The 26,881-nt window shown below is 42.1% G+C and overlaps 1 protein-coding gene and 1 long non-coding RNA gene across 4 annotated transcripts in view; one reads left to right on the top strand and one right to left on the bottom strand.

The window, feature by feature from the left end:
* RANBP3L (RAN binding protein 3 like) overlaps positions 1 to 4,241 on the bottom strand; it is a 35,096-nt gene extending 30,855 nt beyond the window's left edge. For both annotated transcript variants that reach the window (XM_075184251.1, XM_075184268.1), the window contains exon 1: positions 3,782 to 4,241. In XM_075184251.1, coding sequence (XP_075040352.1) covers positions 3,782 to 4,028 — 247 coding nt within the window. In that variant the 5' untranslated portion in view covers positions 4,029 to 4,241. The remainder of the gene's footprint in view (positions 1 to 3,781) is intronic.
* Positions 1 to 26,881, top strand: part of LOC142109692 (uncharacterized) — a 160,700-nt gene that overhangs the window by 44,606 nt on the left and 89,213 nt on the right. The window contains exon 2 of one of the 2 annotated variants that reach the window (XR_012680436.1): positions 10,584 to 10,689. The exons of the other annotated variant lie outside the window; for it this stretch is intronic. This is a non-coding gene — a long non-coding RNA (uncharacterized LOC142109692). The remainder of the gene's footprint in view (positions 1 to 10,583; positions 10,690 to 26,881) is intronic. 2 annotated transcript variants of the gene reach the window in all.

Raw genomic sequence — 26,881 nt, 5'->3', positions numbered from 1 at the left:
AGTCATCCAGCCTTAAGTGGGATGCCGGGCTAACTCCGAGCGCTACTGAGGATATTGATGAGGATGGTGTGGTGGGTGTATTTTGTAGCCGTCGGTATGTCGGTGAGCGGAGGGTCTTAGCTGATGAGGGAGTGCTTGTATTCTTTTGGGAAGAACTTTCAGCTTTTCCCAACACTTTGCCATGAACTCTCGTTAGATGGCGTAACATAGACGAGGTTCCAAGATGGTTAAGGTCCCTCCCTCGACTGACTGTGGCTTCACATACACTACAAATGGCTATACAATTGTTGTCTGGATTTGGGTAGAAATAATTCCACACATAAGAAGTGGATTTTTTTGTTTTATGCCCAGGCATGACAATGGCCTTTTTCTTGTCACGTGCCAGAACTGCTGCCACTGGTGCAGGACTTACACAAACAACCTCATCCTCATCAACATCCTCATTAGCGCCCTCGTCGCCTACACAAATCTCCCCCTCATCCTCTTCTAATTCCAAAGTGGCATCCTCAATTTGGGTATCACCGGCTACACTCGGGCTATTAAGGCACACATCAGCAGAATGCTCACGATTAGACATCCCACTGTTGGATGGACTCTCCACAGGGATTGTTGTCATTTGTGAATCAGAGCAAATATTCTCCTGTAATGCCTCACTGGTATCTTGCAGCTCAGCTTTGACGCGTAACAGTAGTTGTGCACCAATTGTAGCCTGGGTAACTTTTTGGGATCTGCCACTAATAGCCAAAGGTGAAGGCCTCATTCTCTCTTTGCCACTGCGTGTGTAGAATGGCATGCTTGCAATTTTTTTTTTATCGTCACTTAACTTTTGCTCAGTTACACTTCTTTTTCGCTTCAATACAGTAAATTTTTTTTTGGTTTTTGTTTTTTGCACTAATTTGAAAACACTCTGTTGTTTGACATCGCCTTGGCCAGATGACGTACTGGGAACACTAACATCAGGACTGGTGACAGAACCTGGTTGCTCATTTAGATCATATGTGGACTGCTTTGAATCCATTCTGAGCGCAAACCACTGAGGAGTGCTAAAAATTATTGAGTAGATACTGCTGACAGATATGACTTTTGACAGCCAGAAATATTAATGCACAATTAGGGAGGACACCCCAAAAACACTGAGGAGTGCTAAAAATTATTGAGTAGATACTGCTGACAGATATGACTTTTGACAGCCAGAAATATTAATGCACAATTAGGGAGGACACCCCAAAAACACTGAGGAGTGCTAAAAATTATTGAGTAGATACTGCTGACAGATATGACTTTTGACAGCCAGAAATATTAATGCACAATTAGGGAGGACACCCCAAAAACACTGAGGAGTGCTAAAAATTATTGAGTAGATACTGCTGACAGATATGACTTTTGACAGCCAGAAATATTAATGCACAATTAGGGAGGACACCCCAAAAACACTGAGGAGTGCTAAAAATTATTGAGTAGATACTGCTGACAGATATGACTTTTGACAGCCAGAAATATTAATGCACAATTAGGGAGGACACCCCAAAAACACTGAGGAGTGCTAAAAATTATTGAGTAGATACTGCTGACAGATATGACTTTTGACAGCCAGAAATATTAATGCACAATTAGGGAGGACACCCCAAAAACACTGAGGAGTGCTAAAAATTATTGAGTAGATACTGCTGACAGATATGACTTTTGACAGCCAGAAATATTAATGCACAATTAGGGAGGACACCCCAAAAACACTGAGGAGTGCTAAAAATTATTGAGTAGATACTGCTGACAGATATGACTTTTGACAGCCAGAAATATTAATGCACAATTAGGGAGGACACCCCAAAAACACTGAGGTGTGCTACAAATTATTGAGTAGATACTGCTGACAGATATGACTTTTGACAGCCAGAAATATTAATGCACAATTAGGGAGGACACCCCAAAAACACTGAGGAGTGCTAAAAATTATTGAGTAGATACTGCTGACAGATATGACTTTTGACAGCCAGAAATATTAATGCACAATTAGGGAGGACACCCCAAAAACACTGAGGAGTGCTAAAAATTATTGAGTAGATACTGCTGACAGATATGACTTTTGACAGCCAGAAATATTAATGCACAATTAGGGAGGACACCCCAAAAACACTGAGGTGTGCTACAAATTATTTAGTAGATACTGCTGACAGATATGACTTTTGACAGCCAGAAATATTAATGCACAATTAGGGAGGACACCCCAAAAACACTGAGGAGTGCTAAAAATTATTGAGTAGATACTGCTGACAGATATGACTTTTGACAGCCAGAAATATTAATGCACAATTAGGGAGGACACCCCAAAAACACTGAGGTGTGCTACAAATTATTTAGTAGATACTGCTGACAGATATGACTTTTGACAGCCAGAAATATTAATGCACAATTATGGGGGACACCCCAAAAGCGCTGGGGAGTGCCAAATATGAAGAAAAAATAATAAACCTCTATCCTCCTCTCTGCACTAGCGATTTTGGTTAGAGCAATTGCAAGAACAATATGGTATTCTCTGTCCCTGCTCTAATTAGCCTATGACTACACCCTGCTCTCTCCCTCTGTCAAATGGCGATGGATTGCTGTGGAGGCGTGTATTTATAAAGTTGAAGTATCGCGAGAACCGAGTCCCGAGATCCGACGACGTCACAATGACGTTCGGCCTCGATTTGGATTCGGAATGGGCGGGAGAGTACCGAGCTGCTCAGCTCGGTACTCGGATACCCAAAGTTCGGGTGGGTTCGGTTCTCGGAGAACCGGACCCGCCCATCTCTAATATTAACTACTCTTATGTTTATATTTACTTTAAGGTGTTATATTATATTTCTTTGTGTACTGTATATATTTATTAGGGAAGTCAATAATATATATGCATTTAAAGCCTAAGCCAAGCCTCAGACATATTTCAAATACCAGAAGTTTCCACATACCTGCAAAACATCCCCTGCATTCCAACATGATAAATGCTTTGAATTTACCTTTCCTCTTTTCTGCAAGTTTCGTTTTAAAACTCTAACAGTCACGCCTCCTGCAACCATTACCAGTTCTTGTCCCTCCTTCCCTCTGACCAAAGGAGGCTTTCAACTTTATGAATTACAGGGCCATAATCTCTCGCTGATTCACAAAGGGATTGCTCATAGGCAAGTAGCATAGGAGATCATCTTAACTAGGTTGTGCCTGCAGAATACTCTGACAAACTGTATCACTATAAGTGTAGACATTACATTTCCCAGGCTATACATGCAAATTTACTTCCTTGGAGTCATCTTCAAGTGCACTATTTCCATCATATTAAGTCAAATTAAAGTCTGGAATTAAGAAATGTTATGACTTCTTTTTTATAATATGGAATGTCTAAAGTCTTAATATCAGACTGGACTAGAATAGACTTGTAGCTGTATCAGTAGTGGAACTACAAGTGACAGCAAATCTTGCCAGACTAAACTTTTCTAGTCACATCTCTGCTTCAGACTGGCATTGCATGCTGGGACTTGTAGTTCCACCACAGCTAGTAAACCACAAATTGCAGCTACCTTAGGTCTAGAACAGATCTATAACTCTCCAGCTAACAGTTCTCACACAGTCACAGCAAGGCATGCTAAGCCTTGTATTTGCACAAGACTAATATACACAAACGTGTCACAGTTTACATTTAACATGTTACCCATCTACATGAACACATTCTAGGCACATGAATATTATAGGCACATGAATACATGTGATACCACTGGCATGAATGACACATCCCTGACAATGGACTCACCTCTGTCGTAGTCTTGCTGACTCTCTGGGAGGCTGAATGCAGAGCTGCTGATTGTCCTGACTGGCAGATGATTGACAGGGTGTTTTGCAGGTCCTGTTCCAGCAGCTATAATACACATATCGGCCTCCCCGGGGGTACCAGCTCTCTTATCTAAGTGTCTAGAAGTAGCTAGGGAACCGCTGCACAGAGGCTCTATCTCAGGGTAGAAAGCATTCTCTCTGATTATAGCAGTCTGCTGATTTCTCATACCGACCTATTCAAACCTATAGAACAAAGTTTTGCAGCTTGCTTGGAACACTGGGGTCCAGTAAATACAGAACAGCAGATTAGCTCCAAGTCTGCACAGGAACAAAGCGATCCAGTCCTCTGACTCATTCCTCTGCTAAAATAACTAGTGATCCCCCCACTGCCAGGGCAAAGCTAAACCAAGCTGCTCTAATAGGAGACTACGTGCAGTACTAGTAAGTGGCGTCAGAGTGACTGGGAGCTGAATAAAATATGGTTAGGGGTGGGGATATGCAGATGAGGCTGGATGCCCCGCCCCCGTCGTACTTGGAAGCCCAGGAGATCATGTTTCTCTTAGTACATACAGACAATCGCTTTCTCTCTCTCTCTCTCTCTGACCAGGTCTCAGCCAGTTTATCCCGGTATTCCCCAATACCTTATCTATTTATTTAACATCAGATGAGAAAATCAGCACCTTGTGGTGGGATTAGTACATTCTAGCCTTATAGGGCCTGATTCATTAAGGAAAATATGGCAAGAATGCAGTAAGTATTCTGGACAAACCATGTTACAATGTAAGGGGTGCAAATTAGTTTATTATTTTGCAAATAAGTTAAATACTGGATGTTTTTTCATGTAGCACACAAAGACTTGCTAGCTTTATTTTTGAAGTTGTATCTTTTTTTTTTGCTTTGCTTTTCTTACTGAATCGGGCCCATAAACCGTAAATAGTAATATAAAAGAGGACCATTCATGCATTTCGAATGCTTAAAAATTAAACATATTGAGCCGGATTCATCAAGGAACGCACACTGAGTGCAACGTGCGTTTGTTTTAAAAGGAACAAATCGGCTGTGCGTACGCCTGAATTCAACAAGGTCAGAAGATTCGTGCGCTGATGAATTCGGGTCTAGATGCACTATGCTCTCTTACACAAGACTCTACAGGATATGTTTAATTCCTATCCTCATCATCTATTATTTATATAGAGCCACTAATTCCACAGCGCTGTACAGAGAACTCACATCAGGCCCTGCCCCATTGGAGCTTACAGTCTAAATTATGTTTTTGAGTGTGGGAGGAAACCCACGCTAACACGGGGAGAACATATAAACTCCACATAGATAAGGTCATGGTCGGGAATCAGCTCACGATCCCAGCGCTGTGATAAAACGATTTCTATTATGCCCCCCCTAAACCATGTTGTCCTAGACATGTATCTAGTTGTCTAAATACTAATATCAGCTCTGGTTGGAGTTTGTTTTTCACATAACACCATGTTTAATTTTTCATCCAACAGACAATTTTACTACTGTAATCATGAATGTGTAGGCTGACTGATCGCCCTCCCCCAATAAAACACTATTAAAATCTTGTAAAAAAAATTATCAGAGTATTCAAGTTTTTGACATAGTTAAGTCCTGTTAGAGCACTTCTGTTGTCAACATTAGATGTAAATAGCGATATAGTACACAAAATGTGGTATGATCAGAATTTTGGGGTGTGATGTCCCGAGGCAGAAGTTCTTATCCAGCTACAATGTCAACATTACAATGCTTATTAGAAATAATCTGCATTGGCAAACCGTTTCCACAGTTTTACATAGCACTTCATTAGCATGTAAGGTGGCATGGACAAAGCATATAAAGGTTCAGCAATGCTAGGCGTGACTTTATTGATCTTGTACTACTAACCTCTGATATGGAGGCCATACATGTCAGACTTTCAAATAAATGAAATGCACTTTATGGGCAAAACGGAAGAACGTTGTTTACACTTAGCCGCTGTGATTGTGCAGAATCCATTTGGTTTCTGGTCTGAGTGAAGTGGCATATTGGCACATGTCAACAAAACACGACGTATTTTACAGACAGAACCCAGCATACACCTGTATTACTCATCATATTATACCACCAGTACCCTACACTTTATAATCAGTCAGGGGTACATCTGTATTGAATGAGGCGAGCACTTTGCCTCAGCAGCATCTTATGGCAAGATGGCAGGAGGACAGATGCAGTGATTCTTACATGCATAGTCTCACTGCCATGGAGAACTCCAAAGGCTCAAAGCTGGTGAGACACAGACTATAAATGTCTTTGCATCTGGAGCTGACACAGTGTGCCAGAGCAGAACAACAGAGGATAGTCTGTGTGTCTATCTGTGTGTGTTTTTGTTTGGGAATTTAGACTGTAAGCCCCAATGGGGCAGGGACTGATGTGAGTAAGTTCTCTGTACAGCGCTGCGGAATTAGTGGCGCTATATAAATAAATGATGATGATAGCAATGAAACATGCAGAAAGAATAGAAGGCGTGGGCAATAACTACTGCTGTGGTTAGTATTAGCATTTTACTGGGCATCACAACTGGCATATTGCATAGTATTTCTACTGTTGTTATATCACTGCGGGCATTACTGTTGACCTATTACTTGGCATTTCTATGGCTAGCATATTACTACTTCCTGACATACTACTGGGCATTAATATGAGCATAATATTACACATATGTATTTTTTACTGGGCCTTTGTAACAAAATGTCGAAAATATTATTATGCCACAAGGGATTTGCACTGTCTAACCTGAGCAGCCAGTTTAATGGGAGCCCAGGCCAGTCTTGCTAGGTAGCTGCAAGTTAAGCAAAAGGATGGACAAGTAAAGGCCGAGGTCAGGGCTGACAGTTCTGGTTCTAGTCAGTATGTAAGTGCGTCATCAGGGCGAGTGGCATAGATTCATAAATGGGTTATAAGACATGGTCAGGGTCAAAAGCAAATTACCAAGGTCAGAACAAGCCAGGTCAGGACCACACCTGGGATCTGACACAATAACACCCTTACAATGGAAAGTACAAGACCTGTTGCTGGGGCTCCAGCTAAGTGACTGAGCAGGTTTAAATAGTAACCAAACATGCACCAAACCGCTCGTACTCAGCTAGCTAGATACGCTTAACTGGGAGCATCCATAATACCAGCACATATTCAGGTGTATGACGAAGGCTCCCGCAAGAGACAAAGCAAACACAGCATGATCTAAAGGGCAATTTAATTACAGCCATTCTGGGCATAGTGCTGGGCATTACTACTTCTGTGTATAGTGCTGGGCATTACTACTTCTGTGTATAGTGCTGGGCATTACTACTTCTGTGTATAGTGCTGGGCATTACTACTTGTGTGTATAGTGCTGGGCATTACTACTTGTGTGCATAGTGCTGGGTATTACTACTTCTGGGCATTACTACTTCTGTGTAAAGTGCTGGGTATTACTACTTCTGTGCATAGTACTGGGCATTACTACTTGTGTGCATAGTGCTGGGCATTACTACTTGTGTGCATAGTGCTGGGTATTACTACTTGTGTGCATAGTGCTGGGCATTACTACTTGTGTGCATAGTGCTGGGCATTACTACTTGTGTGCATAGTGCTGGGCATTACTACTTGTGTGCATAGTGCTGGGCATTACTACTTTTGTGCATAGTACTGGGCATTACTACTTCTGTGTATAGTGCTGGGTATTACTACTTCTGTGTATAGTGCTGGGTATTACTACTTGTGTGCATAGTGCTGGGCATTACTACTTGTGTGCATAGTGCTGGGCATTACTACTTGTGTGCATAGTGCTGGGCATTACTACTTGTGTGCATAGTGCTGGGCATTACTACTTGTGTGCATAGTGCTGGGCATTGCTACTTGTGTGCATAGTGCTGGGCATTACTACTTTTGTGCATAGTATTGGGCATTACTACTTCTGTGTATAGTGCTGGGTATTACTACTTCTGTGCATAGTGCTGGGCATTACTACTTCTGTGTATAGTGCTGGGCATTACTACTTGTGTGCATAGTGCTGGGCATTACTACTTGTGTGCATAGTGCTGGGCATTGCTACTTGTGTGCATAGTGCTGGGCATTGCTACTTGTGTGCATAGTGCTGGGCATTGCTACTTGTGTGCATAGTGCTGGGCATTGCTACTTGTGTGCATAGTGCTGGGCATTGCTACTTCCGTGCAATACTACTTCTGTGCATAGTACTGGGCATTACTACTTCTGTGCATAGTACTGGGCATTACTACTTCCGTGCATAGTGCTGGGAATTACTACTTCTGTGCATAGTGCTGGGAATTACTACTTCTGTGCATAGTGCTGAGAATTACTACTTCTGTGCATAGTGCTGGGTATTAGTACTTCTGTGCATAGTGCTGGGTATTGCTACTTGTGTGCATAGTGCTGGGCATTGCTACTTGTGTGCATAGTGCTGGGCATTGCTACTTGTGTGCATAGTGCTGGGCATTGCTACTTGTGTGCATAGTGCTGGGCATTGCTACTTGTGTGCATAGTGCTGGGCATTGCTACTTGTGTGCATAGTGCTGGGCATTGCTACTTGTGTGCATAGTGCTGGGCATTGCTACTTGTGTGCATAGTGCTGGGCATTGCTACTTGTGTGCATAGTGCTGGGCATTACTACTTGAGTGCATAGTGCTGGGCATTACTACTTGTGTGCATAGTGCTGGGCATTACTACTTGTGTGCATAGTGCTGGGCATTACTACTTGTGTGCATAGTGCTGGGCATTACTACTTGTGTGCATAGTGCTGGGTATTACTACTTGTGTGCATAGTGCTGGGCATTGCTACTTGTGTGCATAGTGCTGGGCATTGCTACTTGTGTGCATAGTGCTGGGCATTGCTACTTGTGTGCATAGTGCTGGGTATTACTACTTGTGTGCATAGTGCTGGGCATTGCTACTTGTGTGCATAGTGCTGGGTATTACTACTTGTGTGCATAGTGCTGGGTATTACTACTTTTGTGCATAGTGCTGGGCATTACTACTTCTGTGTATAGTGCTGGGTATTACTACTTCTGTGTATAGTGCTGGGTATTACTACTTCTGTGTATAGTGCTGGGTATTACTACTTGTGTGCATAGTGCTGGGTATTACTACTTGTGTGCATAGTGCTGGGTATTACTACTTGTGTGCATAGTGCTGGGCATTGCTACTTGTGTGCATAGTGCTGGGCATTGCTACTTGTGTGCATAGTGCTGGGTATTACTACTTCTGTGCATAGTACTGGGCATTACTACTTCTGTGCATTACTACTTGTGTGCATAGTGCTGGGCATTACTACTTGTGTGCATAGTGCTGGGCATTACTACTTGTGTGCATAGTGCTGGGCATTGCTACTTGTGTGCATAGTGCTGGGCATTGCTACTTGTGTGCATAGTGCTGGGCATTGCTACTTGTGTGCATAGTGCTGGGCATTGCTACTTGTGTGCATAGTGCTGGGCATTGCTACTTGTGTGCATAGTGCTAGGCATTACTACTTCCGTGCATTACTACTTCTGTGCATAGTACTGGGCATTACTACTTCTGTGCATTACTACTTGTGTGCATAGTGCTGGGCATTGCTACTTGTGTGCATAGTGCTAGGCATTACTACTTCCGTGCATTACTACTTCTGTGCATAGTACTGGGCATTACTACTTCTGTGCATTACTACTTGTGTGCATAGTGCTGGGCATTGCTACTTGTGTGCATAGTGCTGGGCATTGCTACTTGTGTGCATAGTGCTGGGTATTACTACTTCTGTGTATAGTGCTGGGTATTACTACTTGTGTGCATAGTGCTGGGTATTACTACTTGTGTGCATAGTGCTGGGTATTACTACTTCTGTGCATAGTACTGGGCATTACTACTTCTGTGCATTACTACTTGTGTGCATAGTGCTGGGCATTGCTACTTGTGTGCATAGTGCTGGGCATTGCTACTTGTGTGCATAGTGCTGGGCATTGCTACTTGTGTGCATAGTGCTGGGCATTGCTACTTGTGTGCATAGTGCTGGGCATTGCTACTTGTGTGCATAGTGCTGGGCATTGCTACTTGTGTGCATAGTGCTGGGCATTGCTACTTGTGTGCATAGTGCTAGGCATTACTACTTCCGTGCATTACTACTTCCATGCATAGTACTGGGCATTACTACTTCCGTGCATAGTGCTGGGAATTACTACTTCTGTGCATAGTGCTGGGAATTACTACTTCCGTGCATAGTGCTGAGAATTACTACTTCTGTGCATAGTGCTGGGTATTACTACTTGTGTGCATAGTGCTGGGCATTGCTACTTGTGTGCATAGTGCTGGGCATTGCTACTTGTGTGCATAGTGCTGGGCATTGCTACTTGTGTGCATAGTGCTGGGCATTGCTACTTGTGTGCATAGTACTGGGCATTACTACTTCTGTGCATATTACTGGGCATTATTTCAACTCTGCTTATTATTAGGACTATCACTGGGCATAACTTCTGGCATACAAATATGGCATTACTACTGCTACATATGCTATTGGACATTACTACGACTGGGTATATAACTGGGCTGGGTATCTTAGGCTGAGTACACACTATAGGGTTTTCACCTAATTATCGGGCCAATCACATGATAAACGACCATTTGGCCCGATATCGCATTAGTGTGTACGCTCAAACAATCACGTTTTATCGTTCCAGAGCACATTGTATCATTTCATTTGATTTTTAAACTGAACTAAAAATCTTGTTTAACGATGGAGCGATGTTGTTTCAATTCTGCAGTGTGTACGCACTCGCGACCAGCAGTGTCCAAAAATCTCTATGGAGTGTGCATAGTCACCATGTTTTCAGCAGAAGGTTATGACAGAGGAAGAGCACAGATCTAACGGTAAATCATGTAAAACGTGTATAGTGTGTACATATGATCGGCACGTTCTTCCAGTTGCATCAGGAGACATTTTCTGTAATGTTTACCCAGCCTTACTGAGCTTATTAATCTGCATGTTGTTACTGCTAGGTAAGATATTATGTATTGTAGCTGCTTAACACATTGGGCTTGATATTGTAAACCAGTTATCACAATGAGCTTTGTATTCTGTATGTGCCCCAGAAGGGAATCAATGTTGTATGCCGGTTATTGGTTGGGGGCAAATTCATACTCGGGCAACTACTGCAATCACTCCAGTGCCCAGCATATACAGGCAGTGCCCAACCATTATACCCTACATTACCAAACGCATAAAAGCAGTGCCCTAAACACAATGCTAACAGTGACACCACATGTTACCCATCAGTGCCCAGTGCAGATCATTATTTTTACAATCAGCCTTTTCCACTCCCAATAATTGCACTCTGCTACTTATATAATTGTAGTTCTCCTTCTATCAATGGTCTGGTGCCTGGATACAGATGAATGAGGCAAGTGAAGGACCTGCAGGGTTATTATTCACAAGCTGACTGCTTTGTGAGAGTGCTGTAACTGTTCATTCCGAAATAATTATTATTACAGCTCAAGGGGCTCTGACCCGATCAGCCCAAAATAAGACCAGATCCATCCAACCACGGTACTCAAAGTCCCACTAAGCGTACGAGAATTGGGACAGTGCTGACAATACTGGGATATTGGGAGATATGGTCAGAGCCAGCGATACCATTAGGCAAACTCAGGTGGTTGCATGGAGCAGGGCCGAATTAAAGCCACATGGGGAAAAACCCCAGACTCCAGCACCTGGACAGCTCCCCCTCCTCCTTCTGTCAAGTTGTGTCCATACAGTACCTTAGTGTGTGTTTACATATTTATGTGTGTGTGTGTATGTGTGTGTGTATATATATATATATATATATATATATATATATATATATATATATATATATATATATATATATATATATATATATATACACACACAAGTTAACCCGTGCATGATACTCATGCATTCTAGTCAAATCAAGCTACTTAAGGTGTTAAAAAGGTTCTTGTCATCTTCATCGCCACACACACACACACGCCGCTAGACTTTTATATATTAGATAATGCTAAGAATTTAGTAGGTCAGTGTAGTATATAACTCCGCCCAGCAGGTGGCACTGCAGCTTGAGCACTCTGTCACCCGGTAGTTTTTTCCACACACACACACACATACTAACACACGCCACTAGGCTTATATATATATATATATGTGATACAGATACAAGTTCTCTAAAAGTGTGGGCAATAATATGCAATGTATATAATATATGGGGGTAAATATATCAAGCTGAGAGTTTTCCGTCGGGTTTGAAAAAGCAATCAGATTCTAGCTATCATTTATTTAGAACAGTCTACCAAATGATAGTTAGAATCTGATTGGTTGCTATAGGAAAGATCTCCACTTTTCAAACCCGCTGGAAAACTCAGCTTGATAAATTTACCCCATGGTCTTTCTTCTAAGAGAAACTTTTTTTTTCTCGAAAATATTAGCTATTGTTTTACTTTTATGATACTGAACAGCCGTTGGTAATACAATAGGGCATCAGGCAAGACCAATTTGTTTAGTTTTGTAACTTTGTCTCCAAGGTCTGTGTTTAAATCAATTCTGGGGGGGGGGGGGGGGGGATATACAGTCACACGGACTGCTGACATATATATTGCATCTGTTCTCTGACTGTCATTAATACCTTATGCTTTAATAACTAAAAATATTAGAAACATATGCTCCCTATAATAGCAGAAGAAAGTTATATCCACCAGAAAATGATATAACCCATCCTCCACTGCGAACTCCTCATGACTTCCACAATCCTCTGTATTTCGCAGTAGGGGATGCATTGTTCCTGATAATACGCAAGTAGTCATTTTTGCCCAAAAAAATAGAAATACTGCTGAAACACATGTTTCTGTGCAAAAAGTACATGAAATGAGAACGATTAAAATTAAGACCCCCTTTGAACATAAGAACGCTCCTAATCTTTCCTCACTGTCAAAAGAAAATGGACCCTAATAAGACTACTATTTTTACCATTTATCTATATAGCGCCACTAATTCTGCAGCGCTGTACAGAGAGCTCATTTACATCAGTCCCTGCCCCCATTGGAGCTTACAGTCTAAATTTCCTAACACACTCACACACAGACTAGGGTCAATATGTTAGCAGCCAATTAACCCACCAGTATGTTTTTGGAGTGTGGGAGGAAACTGGAGCACCCGGAGGAAACCCACGCAAACATGGGGAGAACATACAAACTCCACACAGCTAAGGCCAATTGAACTCATGACCCCAGTGCTGAAGGCAGAAGTGCTAACCACTGAGCCACCGTGCTGCCCTAAGGGGTCTGTTTATTAATACCCCTCCAATTAATAGACTTTTCAGCAATCGAAAATATTTTATCAGGCAATTTATTAACAAAATGTCAATAGGGCATTTGAGCATTGTTCAGCTCCCGGTGATACCGTTTGACAGCGTGAAGAGTATTTTTACTACTTACCATGTTTGACCCGTCATGCAGGCTTGGGTATGGGAACCAGAAGCCAAGACCTGGGGGTAAATGTATCAAGCTGAGAGTTTTCTGGCGGGTTTGAAAAACCAATCAGATTCTAGCTATCATTTATTAAGTATATTCTACACAATGATTGTTAGAATCTGATTGGTTGCTATAGGCAACATCTCCACTTTTCAAACCCGCCGGAAAACTCTCAGCTTGATACATTTACCCCCAGGTCTTCCAAATTCAGATTCAACGTAAAATTTAATATTAAAGTCGAAAAATAGAAACAATTAATGATATATATGTTTCAATAATAAAGCATTTTTTCCTGTGTGCATCCTGCAATGGTATTAATAATCAGAGGACCACAGTGGTGCTTGTAACCATCTTAACTCCCATCCCTGTAGCTAAAATTGGTGAAGAAAATGAATTTCATGCCACCAGTTCGGCTACATAAATGTATTTCAAGTTTTGGTGAAAATTTTGGTTTTCTTGACAGTGGAGTCAATTTTTAGACACGTTGCCTTGTTAGCACATTTGCATATGTTTAAAAATACCTGCATTTATAACTGGCAGAAAGGTGAATATTGTCATTTAGTAAAAAGGAACTGAAATGTCACCTTTATGTGAACTAGGGCTATAAAGGTAAATATACACATACCTTTTATACATAATTGTCTATGCAGATAAGCGGATACTGTGACAACAAGTGTTTAATAGAAGGTTTTATTATATCAACATCATTAAGCACATTCCTGCAAGGGCACACACTGGCATTGACATACAGAGGCTGTTTTGACGTTTTGGTCAAGTACAAAGAAGCCCAAGTTCTCAGGAGCAATAATATTCAAGGAGGAATGGATAATGTATATGAAATAGCATTTACAATGTGTGTAAGCTAAAAAGGCAGCTAACACCAATATAACTGTGCTCTTGTTATGTACTTTGAAGATCAGCAAATGTGAGTGCCCAATGATCAAGCCAAATTAAGGGACCGTTTATACACCTTTTATGTGCTTGTCATTATATTAAATGCTTCTGGTCGTAGGTTATTAGTAGAGATGCTCACTGATCCCCGTGTTTTGGTTTTGGTTTTGGATCTGGATTACCGTCGTGTTTTGGTTTTGGTTTTGCCAAACCGCCGTTGCGGGTTTTGGTTTTGGTTTTGTTTGGTTTTGTTTTGCTATTTTGTTTAAAAATCAATGTTTTTGGGCCTAAAATAACCAAATTTAGTGCTCCACCTGTTTCTTGGATAAGTAATGTAATTGCAAAGCTAATAAATTATCCAAAAAACAGTTTAATTCCTGGTAGGTAGGCCTTCATTAATTCTACACACAAACCAGATTGTCTTCCTCTCCATCTATGCATATTGGCAATGCAGCCATCGTCTTTGGATGTATATTACACCCTACACTTATAGTTAAATATGTAAAGAAATGGACAAAGGCAGTTTGGTTTCTGTCTCTCTTACCCCTCTCCACTTGTCGAAAATACAAAAAAATTCAGGCGTTATAGACTGTACAATATTAATAGCAATGGACAAAGGCAGTTTGGTTTCTGTCTCTATAGGCCCCCTTCCACTTGTAGAAAATACTCAAAAATTCAGCAGTTATAGACTGTACAATATTAATTGAAGTTGACAAAGCCAGTTTGGGGTCAGTCTGTGTATGACACCCTACCCTCAATGAGAAATTGGCCAAACAGCAGCCTTTCAAGACTGTAAGTGATATGAAAATGCCCCAAGTCCCTTTCCTCTTTGGGGGTAGATTGCACCCTACACTTACATAGAAAGTTTTAAAAAGATGTTATCGTCATCATCTTCAGCTTCATCCTCACCCTCATCAGTGTGTACGTCATCATCACAGACTATCAATTCATCGCCGCTTGAATCCGCCTTTCGAGAACAGTCAGTGCTTGGATGTCTTAGATGGTGAAGGCCTTCCTCGTGAAAGATGTAGTTCATTTTTATAAACCTCATTTTCTCCACATTTTTGGGAAGTAACCTTCTACGGCGATCACTGACTAAGTTCCCTGCTGTGCTGAACACTCGTTCAGAGTACACACTGGAGGGTGGGCAGCTTAGGTATTGCAAAGCAAGTTTGTACATGGGTTTCCAAATGGCCTGCTTTTCTTCCCAGTAAGGAAAGGGACTGTCTGACATTTCCATATCAATTACCTCTTGAAAATAATCCTCCACCATCCTTTGCATGTTAATACTCATATTGGATGGAGTTATGGGCAAGGTCACACTTTTTTTATAAAAATCCTTCAAACCAGCCCAGGGGGTAAATGTATCATACCCTGGTTTTTTCAACTCGCCGGGAATTGGCGAGTTGACAGCTAAAATTTAAAGCGGCGCTGGCTTGTAAAGGCAGGTGCTGCCTTTACAAACTAGCGCCGCTTTAAATTTTAGCTGTCAACTTGCCGATTCCCGGCGAGTTGAAAAAAACGTGGTACGATACATTTACCCCCAGATGTTAAACTGTTCTGGTCTGCCCTCTGCGTCTTCCCTGCTTCTTTTTTTGAAAATTTATTTTTTTACGAGCAGCAGCTGCTTGAGAAACTGAAGGAGGACACGTCGTCAAGCCAAGGCCCAGTTCAGCGGACAACTTGCTGAGCAATAGCTCCTTGCAAAAGTTCACATCTCGTTCATTTTGAAGCAGTCTCAATGTAGGTCTCAATGTAAACCTTGTATCAAGCACAGTGGCCAAAACGTACTAATCCGAGTTCAAGATCTTAATAACTCGAGGATCATTGTGAAGCGAATTAAGTACTTGATCGACATACCAACATACTTTGGAGAATTGCTTGCCTTCATCTCCTCCTTCAGTTTCTCAAGCTGCTTTTCCAATAGTCTAATTAAAGGAATGACTTGGCTTAAACTAGCAGAGTCTGCACTCACTTCACAGGTCACAACTTCAAATGGTTTCAGCACCTTGCACAGCACTGAAAGGATTCCCCACTGTGCAAGAGTGAAATACATCCCCCCTCCTTTCCCAATGTCATGGCTTGTGCAATACGCTTGGATGGCTTTGCGCTGTTCCTCCATCCTCTGAAGCATGTACAGGGTGGAATTCCACCTAGTTACCACCTCTTGCTTAAGTTGGTGGCAGGGCAAGTTAAACTGCTCTTGGAGCTGTTGCAATCTCCTACATGCTGTGGCAGAATGCCTGAAATGGCCTGAAATTTTACGGGCCACCGAAAGCATCTCCTGCACCTCACGGTTATTTCGTAGGAAGCTCTGCACCACCAAGTTGATGGTGTGAGCAAAACAGGGAATGTGATGGCATTCACCCAGCTGTAATGCTCGCACTATATTGTTGGCATTATCAGAAATTAAATATCCTGGGAAGAGTCCAAGTGGTATAAGCCATGTATCAATCACATCTCTTATTTTGCGTAACAAATTGCCAGCTGTATGCCTGTTGGTGAAGCCGGTGATACAAAGAGTGGCCTGCCTGTGACAAATGTTACGTAGTGGTGTACATGCTGCTGCTGGTGAAGGTGAATGACCAACCCAGTGGGCTGTCACAGTCATATAGTCTTTGGTTTGACCACTTCTACTTGTCCACATATCTGTGGTTAAGTGGACAGTGGGCAGAATGGCATTTTTCAGCGCAAGCTCTACATTTGTGCACACTTTTTGGTATAGTTGTGGAATAGCTTTATGGGAAAAATGGTGTTGCAATGGAATTCTGTAACGCGGACACAAAACCTCAATTAATTGTGAAAAACCAGCTGCGTTTATTGTGGATATTGGACGCTGATCTAACACTAACATGGCAGCCATGGCGTTTGTGATTCGCTGGGTGACTGCTGACATATTTCCTTCCTCTAGCAAATGATTGTTTCACAGTTAATTGCTGAAATGTAAGACTGCTCTTTTTCTTGGCCTTCCTCTGGGCTGACGATTCACCCCCAGCAACAGCAGCAGCAGTGGGACTAACGCTTTCTTTAGAGGAATCAATTATAGTGCAGGAGTCATCCAGCCTTAACAAGTAGGATGCAGGGCTAACTCCGAGTGCTACTGGGGATATTAATGAGGATGGTGTGGTGGGTGTAATTTGTAGCCGTCGGGATGTCGGTGACCGGAGGGTCCTAGCTGATGATGGAGTGCTTGTAATTTTTTTTGGAAGAACTTTCAGCTTTTCCCAACACTTTGCCATGAACTCTCGTCAAATGGCGTAACATAGACTAGGTTCCAAGATGGTTAAGGTCCCTCCCTCGACTGACTGTGGCTTGACATACACTACAAATGGCTATACAATTGTTGTCTGGATTTGGGTAGAAATAATTCCACACATAAGAATTTGATTTTTTCGTTTTATGCCCAGGCATGACAATGGCCTTTTTCTTGTCACGGGCCAGAACTGCTGCCACTGGTGCTGGACTTACACAAACAACCTCATCCTCATCAACATCCTCATTAGCGCCCTCGTCGCCTACACAAATCTCCCCCTCATCCTCTTCTATTTCCATAGTGGCATCCTCAATTTGTGTATCACCGGCTACACTTGTGCTGTTCAGGCACACATCAGCAGAACTGCTGAAAGGGCCCCTCTATATGGGTACACTAACAGAATGCTCACGATTAGACATACCACTGTTGGATGGACTCGCCACAGGGATTGGTGTTATTTCTGATTCAGAGCATACATTATTCTCTAATTCCTTACTGTTATCTTGCAGCTCGGCTTTGACTCGTAACAGTAGTTGAGCACCACTTTTAGAATCCAAATTACTTTGTCTAGCTTGGTCAAGAGTGACCGTACAAGAAGAAGGCTCGGTAAAATTTTTGGATCTGCCACTAATAGAGAAAGGCGAAGGCCTCATTCTTTCTTTGCCACTGCGTGTGTAGAATGGCATGTTGGCAATTTTTTTTTTTTTTATCGCAGTTAACTTTTCCTCAGTTTCAACGCAGTAAATTTTTTTGGGTGTGCGTTTTTTTTGCCTGATTTAAAAAGACTATGTACTTTGACATCGCCTTTCCCAGATGACGTACTGGGAACACTACCATCAGGACTGGTGACAGAACCTGCTTGCTGATTCTGCTCATATGTGGACTTCTTTGAATCCATTTTAATGAGCCCAAAGCACTTGTAGTGCCAAAAATTTAATTAGATAGATACTGCTGACAATTATGACTTTGACAGCCAGAAAAATTACTGTAAAACAATGGGGAATATGGGACACCCCAAAAGCACTTGGAGTGCCAGAAATTGAAAAAAAAGCCTCCTCTATCCTCCTCTCTTACTGCTCTAATAATTGGTATTAATATTAGAATTGTATAGAATACAAACAATAATGTGTCTAATTATTGCTCTGTCACTGCACTAATACAGCCACTGACCTAAGGGGTATGACGTGGTATATCAGGTTCTGGGCGCTAGAAGTAAAACTTGTGTGGCGAAAAGAGGAGTTATTGTTATTTATTAAACATTATAAAAAGTGATTTGCTCCGGCCGGAGCCAATGTTGTTGCAGCAAAGACAATATGATACCAGTACAGAGGTCAAAGAGGTACATACATGTATGGATAAATGGTGAAATGAAATCAGTCCATGCACATAAATGTCCGCTCGGTTTGTGAACCAGTGTTGCAGATTCTCCAATTTATCAGTAAACAGATGTCCTTTCAGCCCTGTTAGAGGTGATATTGAGTCAAATGTCCCAAAAAGGTACTCACATTAATGGAGTGCACTGAGCGGACCTGGAGGTCATGTCCATGAAGGTTTGAATGAAAATTTGAATGAAAAGGAAAAAAGAAAAAAAGAAAAAAGAGGAAAAAAAGGAAGATGTCCCAAAAACAATATATATGTGTAAATCCAGGGTAACTTACTTGATGTCGCTCGGTAGAAGGTGAACGCTGAGCGGGGGTCCCTCCTATGGACTTGAAGTGTCTCCTGTCTAGAGTATGTACAGCAGTACAAAGTGCAGACACAAGCCCTGTGTTTGTCCGGAGGTAGCGTATACCCGCTGGATGTGTCCCTCGTAGACAGCTGTTCTGCGGGTTGGGGTTGATGTTACTTGGTAGTCGATGTGCGCTGAGCGGGGGTCCCTCCTGCAGACTGATAGCTTCTCCTGCCTTAAGTTTGTGTGATGATGCAGGGCACAAGCACACAGCCTGTGTGTGACGGGGGTGGCGTGTAAACGCTCTATATATCCCTCGCGAGCAGCAATTCGGCCTCTCATTCATCCCATCGGGTTGAGTTAGTCACCTTTCCGGGTTTATCGTCCCCCCCCCCCCCCCCCTTTTTTTAGTATTAAGCATCCTCTGTAACAGACATTTTTAGTAATACCATTATTACTTTTAGTAATAGCTTCATTAGCTTTCCTATACTGTCATCTAAATCCCTGCCTGTGTACATCACATTGTCTATTGATACCATCCAAAATTGTTTGGGAAAGTGTACTGTCCCAACAACTGTATTTGTTTTTAAACATATCAGATGTTTTTCTAATATATTAGATGTTTAACATATCAAGACGTTTTAAACCAGAGACTATTGCTTGTAATACACCAGACACATCGCTAACAACAGACCACCTCTTTCAATCGTTTTATTACTGCTTACTCCTCATTATTGTTATATCAGTATATATTTCATTGCAAATAACTAACAGCCATGCACTGTCCATACACCGCATAATATGTAAGATCATTTATAGACACCTTCAATTAGTGGTGTATTATACTCCATTCCATTCAAACCTTAAGCATTTGGCAGCATTTCATCTTTTGTTTGTGCACAATCCAATTATCAGGTGTTCACACCTCCATGATATCAGCTGAACCGACGCCCAGCTAATTGAGATTGCTGCCGCCAAATTTGAAAATATCTGGAAACTATAAAAACTGGAAGGAAGACCAGTTCCATTATAACAAACCCTGAGGAAGCTCACTGCCTTTCTGGCTACGAGCGAAACGCGTTGGTATTTACAATCACACGGAACCACATAGCACTGTTAAGTGCCTACCTTTTCAATCTTCACATTCCAGCACCCTGGACTGCTTATTTCACTTTGCCGAATTGCTGCTCGCGAGGGATATATAGAGCGTTTACACGCCACCCCCGTCACACACAGGCTGTGTGCTTGTGCCCTGCATCATCACACAAACTTAAGGCAGGAGAAGCTATCAGTCTGCAGGAGGGACCCCCGCTCAGCGCACATCGACTACCAAGTAACATCAACCCCAACCCGCAGAACAGCTGTCTACGAGGGACACATCCAGCGGGTATACGCTACCTCCGGACAAACACAGGGCTTGTGTCTGCACTTTGTACTGCTGTACATACTCTAGACAGGAGACACTTCAAGTCCATAGGAGGGACCCCCGCTCAGCGTTCACCTTCTACCGAGCGACATCAAGTAAGTTACCCTGGATTTACACATATATATTGTTTTTGGGACATTTTCCTTTTTTTCCTCTTTTTTCTTTTTTTCTTTTTTCCTTTTCATTCAAATTTTCATGGACATGACCTCCAGGTCCGCTCAGTGCACTCCATTAATGTGAGTACCTTTTTGGGACATTTGACTCAATATCACCTCTAACAGGGCTGAAAGGACATCTGTTTACTGATAAATTGGAGAATCTGCAACACTGGTTCACAAACCGAGCGGACATTTATGTGCATGGACTGATTTCATTTCACCATTTATCCATACATGTATGTACCTCTTTGATCTCTGTACTGGTATCATATTGTCTTTGCTGCAACAACATTGGCTCCGGCCGGAGCAATCACTTTTTATAATGTTTAATAAATAACAATAACTCCTCTTTTCGCCACACAAGTTTTACTTCTAGCGCCCAGAACCTGATATACCACGTCATACCCCTTTTTGGGAGGGTAGGGATTCCCTCCTGTCCATTTGCAGGTTCTAATCTTTGGCTGCTTTACACATATCAAGATAGCGCAACCCACCCCCTTGTTTATCTCCATTGTTATTGTAATCCCTGGGTAGCGGTTAGCAGCATCTTACACGACCCATACCATCCATCTACACCAGGCATGATAAACAACACTAGAGTCAATAGACTCATTAGGGCGGAGGATATTTTCTCTAAAAAAGAAAAAGTTTTAGCTCCCCAAGTGGATGATAACAATTTCTGTTCTTATTACATTCGCTATGAAAAGCTCCTCACATCAGAAATAAAATACTGGTGGGAGTCCACCACACTCACCAAATACATTGAGAACAGCATCATCCCCAGGGGTTTAAGAATCAAGAAGATCCCCACCTTTGTGCCTGAGGACAAGGAATTCCTCAAACAATGGAACAGCATATTAGACACATGTTCTGTCTCACTTATGCACCTAATCATTAACAATAGAACCTCCTCTCTCCAACGAATAGATGAGGAATTGCACCTTATACGAGAGAAACTGAAACCTATTGAACATCTTGAGGATTTCACCAATTTAGAGAGACTTACTACTAACAAACTATTAAGCATTGAGGAGGATATAATTAAAATTAAGGAGAAGAAGTTTCAGAGAGATCTTAAGGATCTAGAACATGGTTACCATACCCCTCCAATAATTAGGCCACCAGCATTCAATTCATTGCAGAAGAAATCTAAATCACGCTACTCGAATGCACAACTTTCGCATACGCCTTTAAGGAGACCTTACCATGCGCAGTCCAAAAAGTCTCCACTCATTAAACATCCACCGAGGTATATAGACACGGATAGGGTATACCCACCACTAGACCAGCGAAATTTGGGACCAATTAGGGGCCCCTCCATAGAGCCTCCTAAGAAGGCGAAACCCAATCACAAGGAGACTGTGAAAGAGGGATATAGGAGAGGTATTGAGGAAGCACGCAACCTCCTCTCCCAAGATCAGTCAACATTATTGGACAAACTTAAACACATTGAGCCGCAACAGGCCAACACCGAATTAGAAGAGCCAGACGCAGATGATTTGATCGATCATTTTTTAACACTTGCCCAGGGCACCACCCAAAAACCGATGAGCCCAACGGGCATCAGAAAAAGAAAAGAAAGATCCCCATCTCAAGAGGAACAAGGGGAGGAACAAAGGGACATAGAGAGAGAAGGAGCAAGGCCCAGAACCAAAGCCAAGAAATAAGTAATAAAACCAAAATGGAAATAGGCAATGCTGGTATATTCAACCTAAGCAGTAAAGAACTCACCCAATCTGAAACGGATCTATTAAGTAAAGGCCTGAAATTTGCACCTAACAGGCCACTCAATAAGTTCGAGACTTATATAGATCTGCATAAATTTATCAGAAACCTGACCCTCAAAAAGTTTTTTCTCAACCATAAACCCACCCCGCCAATAGATGTACCTAAACAGGTCGAGGAATTCCAACACACCAAACTCAAAAATAAGTCAACCTTTTTTCCTACACATTGCAAAGGCCCCTATCTGGAAACTTTCCAGAAATTGGTGGAGAGTGATCTAGACAAGCTCAACACCAAACCTAAGTATAATTCACATAATATCACCAAATTAGAAAGGAAGGCTCTGAAAGACCTTCAGTGCAACAAAAGTTTGGTTATCAAACCAGCCGACAAAGGGGGTGGCATAACCCTCCTTGATCGTACTACATACCTCACTGAATTGGAGACTCAATTACAAGATACCTCCACGTACAAAACCCTGCCTGGAAACCCAACACAACAATATCAACAAGAACTTACTACCCTTCTAAACAGAGCATTAGAGAAGGGCATACTCACCAAATTAGAATACCAATATTTATTAAATCCACATCCAAGGTTACCGGTCATTTACTGTTTACCCAAGATACACAAGTCTCTTACTAACCCACCGGGCCGACCCATCATTTCTGGTATAGAATCACTCACCACACACCTTTCCAGTTATATTGATAACTTCCTGCAACCAGCAGTGATCAACCAAAGGAGTTATCTAAAAGATACTAGACATGTCCTACAAGTTTTACAGAACATAGATTGGAAGGATGGATACCTACTCATGACATGCGATGTATGTTCCTTGTACACCATCATAGATCACAAAGTAGGTTGTGAGTACGTTCAGCAAATCCTTTCTACAGAGACAAGCATCCCCTCGGAGCAAATTCATTTTATCATGCAAGCCATAGATTTCACCCTACACCACAATTACTTTTGGTTTGGTGGAGGCTACTATGAACAGGTTCGCGGAACCGCTATGGGCGCAAAATTCGCGCCCAGTTACGCGAACCTGTTCATGGCACATTGGGAAAACACAACCATTTGGCACAACAACCCATACAGTCCACACATTTTAAAATGGCATAGATACATAGACGATGTGCTATGCATATGGACGGGTACCATGGACATGCTCCAAGAGTTTTTGGGCTATCTCAACAACAATGACATTAACCTCCGGTTTACTGCCCAGATCAGCGACACCAGGGTGGAATTCTTAGACCTGGACATAGCCATCGTAGACAACCATATCCAGACTAAGACTTTCCTCAAACCAGTGGACTGTAACTCCTATATTCCAGCAACGAGTGGCCACCTGAAAAGATGGCTTACCAACATACCTAAAGGCCAGTTCACCCGCATTAGACGAAATTGCTCTAATCTAGCGTCCTATGAGGACCAGTCCAAAATCCTGACTAAAAGGTTCCTCGAACGGAACTACGACAAGGACATCATTAACGTGGCTTTTGAACAAGTTAAAGAATCAGATAGGGAAACTCTTCTCTTATCTAAAACAATCACCACGGATGCAGATGGCACATTACCACCAGCACTCATTACCCAGTACAGCTCCAATCATAGGGACTTTGAAAAAATCATACGGAAACACTGGCATATACTACAAATGGACGACCGCTTGAGGGACATCCTTCCAGAACATCCAAAGATCATCTATAGGAAATCTGACTCCCTCAACACTAAGTTAGTTAAATGCTGTATCCCCACTGCAAAGGGGGAGCTAGATCAAAAACAGAAACAGAGCTGGCTTAAAGAGAATAGTGGGGGTTTCTACTTTTGCCACAGGTGCCAGGCTTGCACTATGACTAACCAGAGGGGACTAAAACCCATTACTGTTTTTAGATCCCATGTCACGGGGGAGTCATTCCAAATCAAAACCAAGGTTACATGCGACACCATAGGTGTAGTCTACTTACTGGAGTGCCCCTGTGGCCTCCAGTATGTGGGACGCACCATCCGGAAATTGCACATCCGTATCTCTGAACACATACGGAACATTAAAAACAAATCAGAGAACCATACTGTATCTGCTCATTTTCTCAAATACCACAACCATGATCATACTGCCTTAAAATATATAGGGATTTGTAAAGTCTCTAAACCCTGGAGGGGCGGGGACTATGTATCCCTTATTTCAAAGGAGGAAGCCAGGTGGATATTTTACCTGAAAACCCTGACTCCAAAGGGACTCAATATAGATTTTGATTTGGGCTATTTCTTAAAATCCTGAGATTCCCACCCCTCCTCCCCCCTGCCTCTCATTCATCCCATCGGGTTGAGTTAGTCACCTTTCCGGGTTTATCGTCCCCCCCCCCCCCCCTTTTTTTAGTATTAAGCATCCTCTGTAACAGACATTTTTAGTAATACCATTATTACTTTTAGTAATAGCTTCATTAGCTTTCCTATACTGTCATCTAAATCCCTGCCTGTGTACATCACATTGTCTATTGATACCATCCAAAATTGTTTGGGAAAGTGTACTGTCCCAACAACTGTATTTGTTTTTAAACATATCAGATGTTTTTCTAATATATTAGATGTTTAACATATCAAGACGTTTTAAACCAGAGACTATTGCTTGTAATACACCAGACACATCGCTAACAACAGACCACCTCTTTCAATCGTTTTATTACTGCTTACTCCTCATTATTGTTATATCAGTATATATTTCATTGCAAATAACTAACAGCCATGCACTGTCCATACACCGCATAATATGTAAGATCATTTATAGACACCTTCAATTAGTGGTGTATTATACTCCATTCCATTCAAACCTTAAGCATTTGGCAGCATTTCATCTTTTGTTTGTGCACAATCCAATTATCAGGTGTTCACACCTCCATGATATCAGCTGAACCGACGCCCAGCTAATTGAGATTGCTGCCGCCAAATTTGAAAATATCTGGAAACTATAAAAACTGGAAGGAAGACCAGTTCCATTATAACAAACCCTGAGGAAGCTCACTGCCTTTCTGGCTACGAGCGAAACGCGTTGGTATTTACAATCACACGGAACCACATAGCACTGTTAAGTGCCTACCTTTTCAATCTTCACATTCCAGCACCCTGGACTGCTTATTTCACTTTGCCGAATTGCTGCTCGCGAGGGATATATAGAGCGTTTACACGCCACCCCCGTCACACACAGGCTGTGTGCTTGTGCCCTGCATCATCACACAAACTTAAGGCAGGAGAAGCTATCAGTCTGCAGGAGGGACCCCCGCTCAGCGCACATCGACTACCAAGTAACATCAACCCCAACCCGCAGAACAGCTGTCTACGAGGGACACATCCAGCGGGTATACGCTACCTCCGGACAAACACAGGGCTTGTGTCTGCACTTTGTACTGCTGTACATACTCTAGACAGGAGACACTTCAAGTCTATAGGAGGGACCCCCGCTCAGCGTTCACCTTCTACCGAGCGACATCAAGTAAGTTACCCTGGATTTACACATATATATTGTTTTTGGGACATTTTCCTTTTTTTCCTCTTTTTTCTTTTTTTCTTTTTTCCTTTTCATTCAAATTTTCATGGACATGACCTCCAGGTCCGCTCAGTGCACTCCATTAATGTGAGTACCTTTTTGGGACATTTGACTCAATATCACCTCTAACAGGGCTGAAAGGACATCTGTTTACTGATAAATTGGAGAATCTGCAACACTGGTTCACAAACCGAGCGGACATTTATGTGCATGGACTGATTTCATTTCACCATTTATCCATACATGTATGTACCTCTTTGATCTCTGTACTGGTATCATATTGTCTTTGCTGCAACAACATTGGCTCCGGCCGGAGCAATCACTTTTTATAATGTTTAATAAATAACAATAACTCCTCTTTTCGCCACACAAGTTTTACTTCTAGCGCCCAGAACCTGATATACCACGTCATACCCCTTTTTGGGAGGGTAGGGATTCCCTCCTGTCCATTTGCAGGTTCTAATCTTTGGCTGCTTTACACATATCAAGATAGCGCAACCCACCCCCTTGTTTATAGCCACTGACCTAACCCTGCTCTATCCCTCTGTCAAATGGCGATGGATTGCTGTGGAGGCAGGTATTTATGCTTTTCAAATCTCGCGAGAACCGAGCTCAGAAATACGAATACGTCACAATGACGTTTTGCCTCGATTTCGATTCCGAAAGGGCGGGAGAGTACCGAGCCGAGCTAGGTGAAATTTGGATGGATTTGGATCTCGGGGAACTGAGCCCGCCCATCTTTAGTTATTAGGAATATTCACTCTATGGTTCCCTTTCTCATGGATTTAGACTCTCTTATTTGTCTTTTTGTTGGTAATAATCTACATTTGGCAACAGGCTTTAATGTTCCCCTAGTACATGTTACTTTATATTATGCTTACAAACATATAATCAGCAATGGATGTCT

The sequence above is a fragment of the Mixophyes fleayi genome, chromosome 1 (genome assembly GCF_038048845.1).
Source record: "Mixophyes fleayi isolate aMixFle1 chromosome 1, aMixFle1.hap1, whole genome shotgun sequence".
Lineage (NCBI taxonomy): Eukaryota > Metazoa > Chordata > Amphibia > Anura > Limnodynastidae > Mixophyes > Mixophyes fleayi.
The sequence above is the reverse complement of the archived record's forward strand: the minus strand, read 5'-3'. Positions and strand labels throughout refer to the sequence as shown.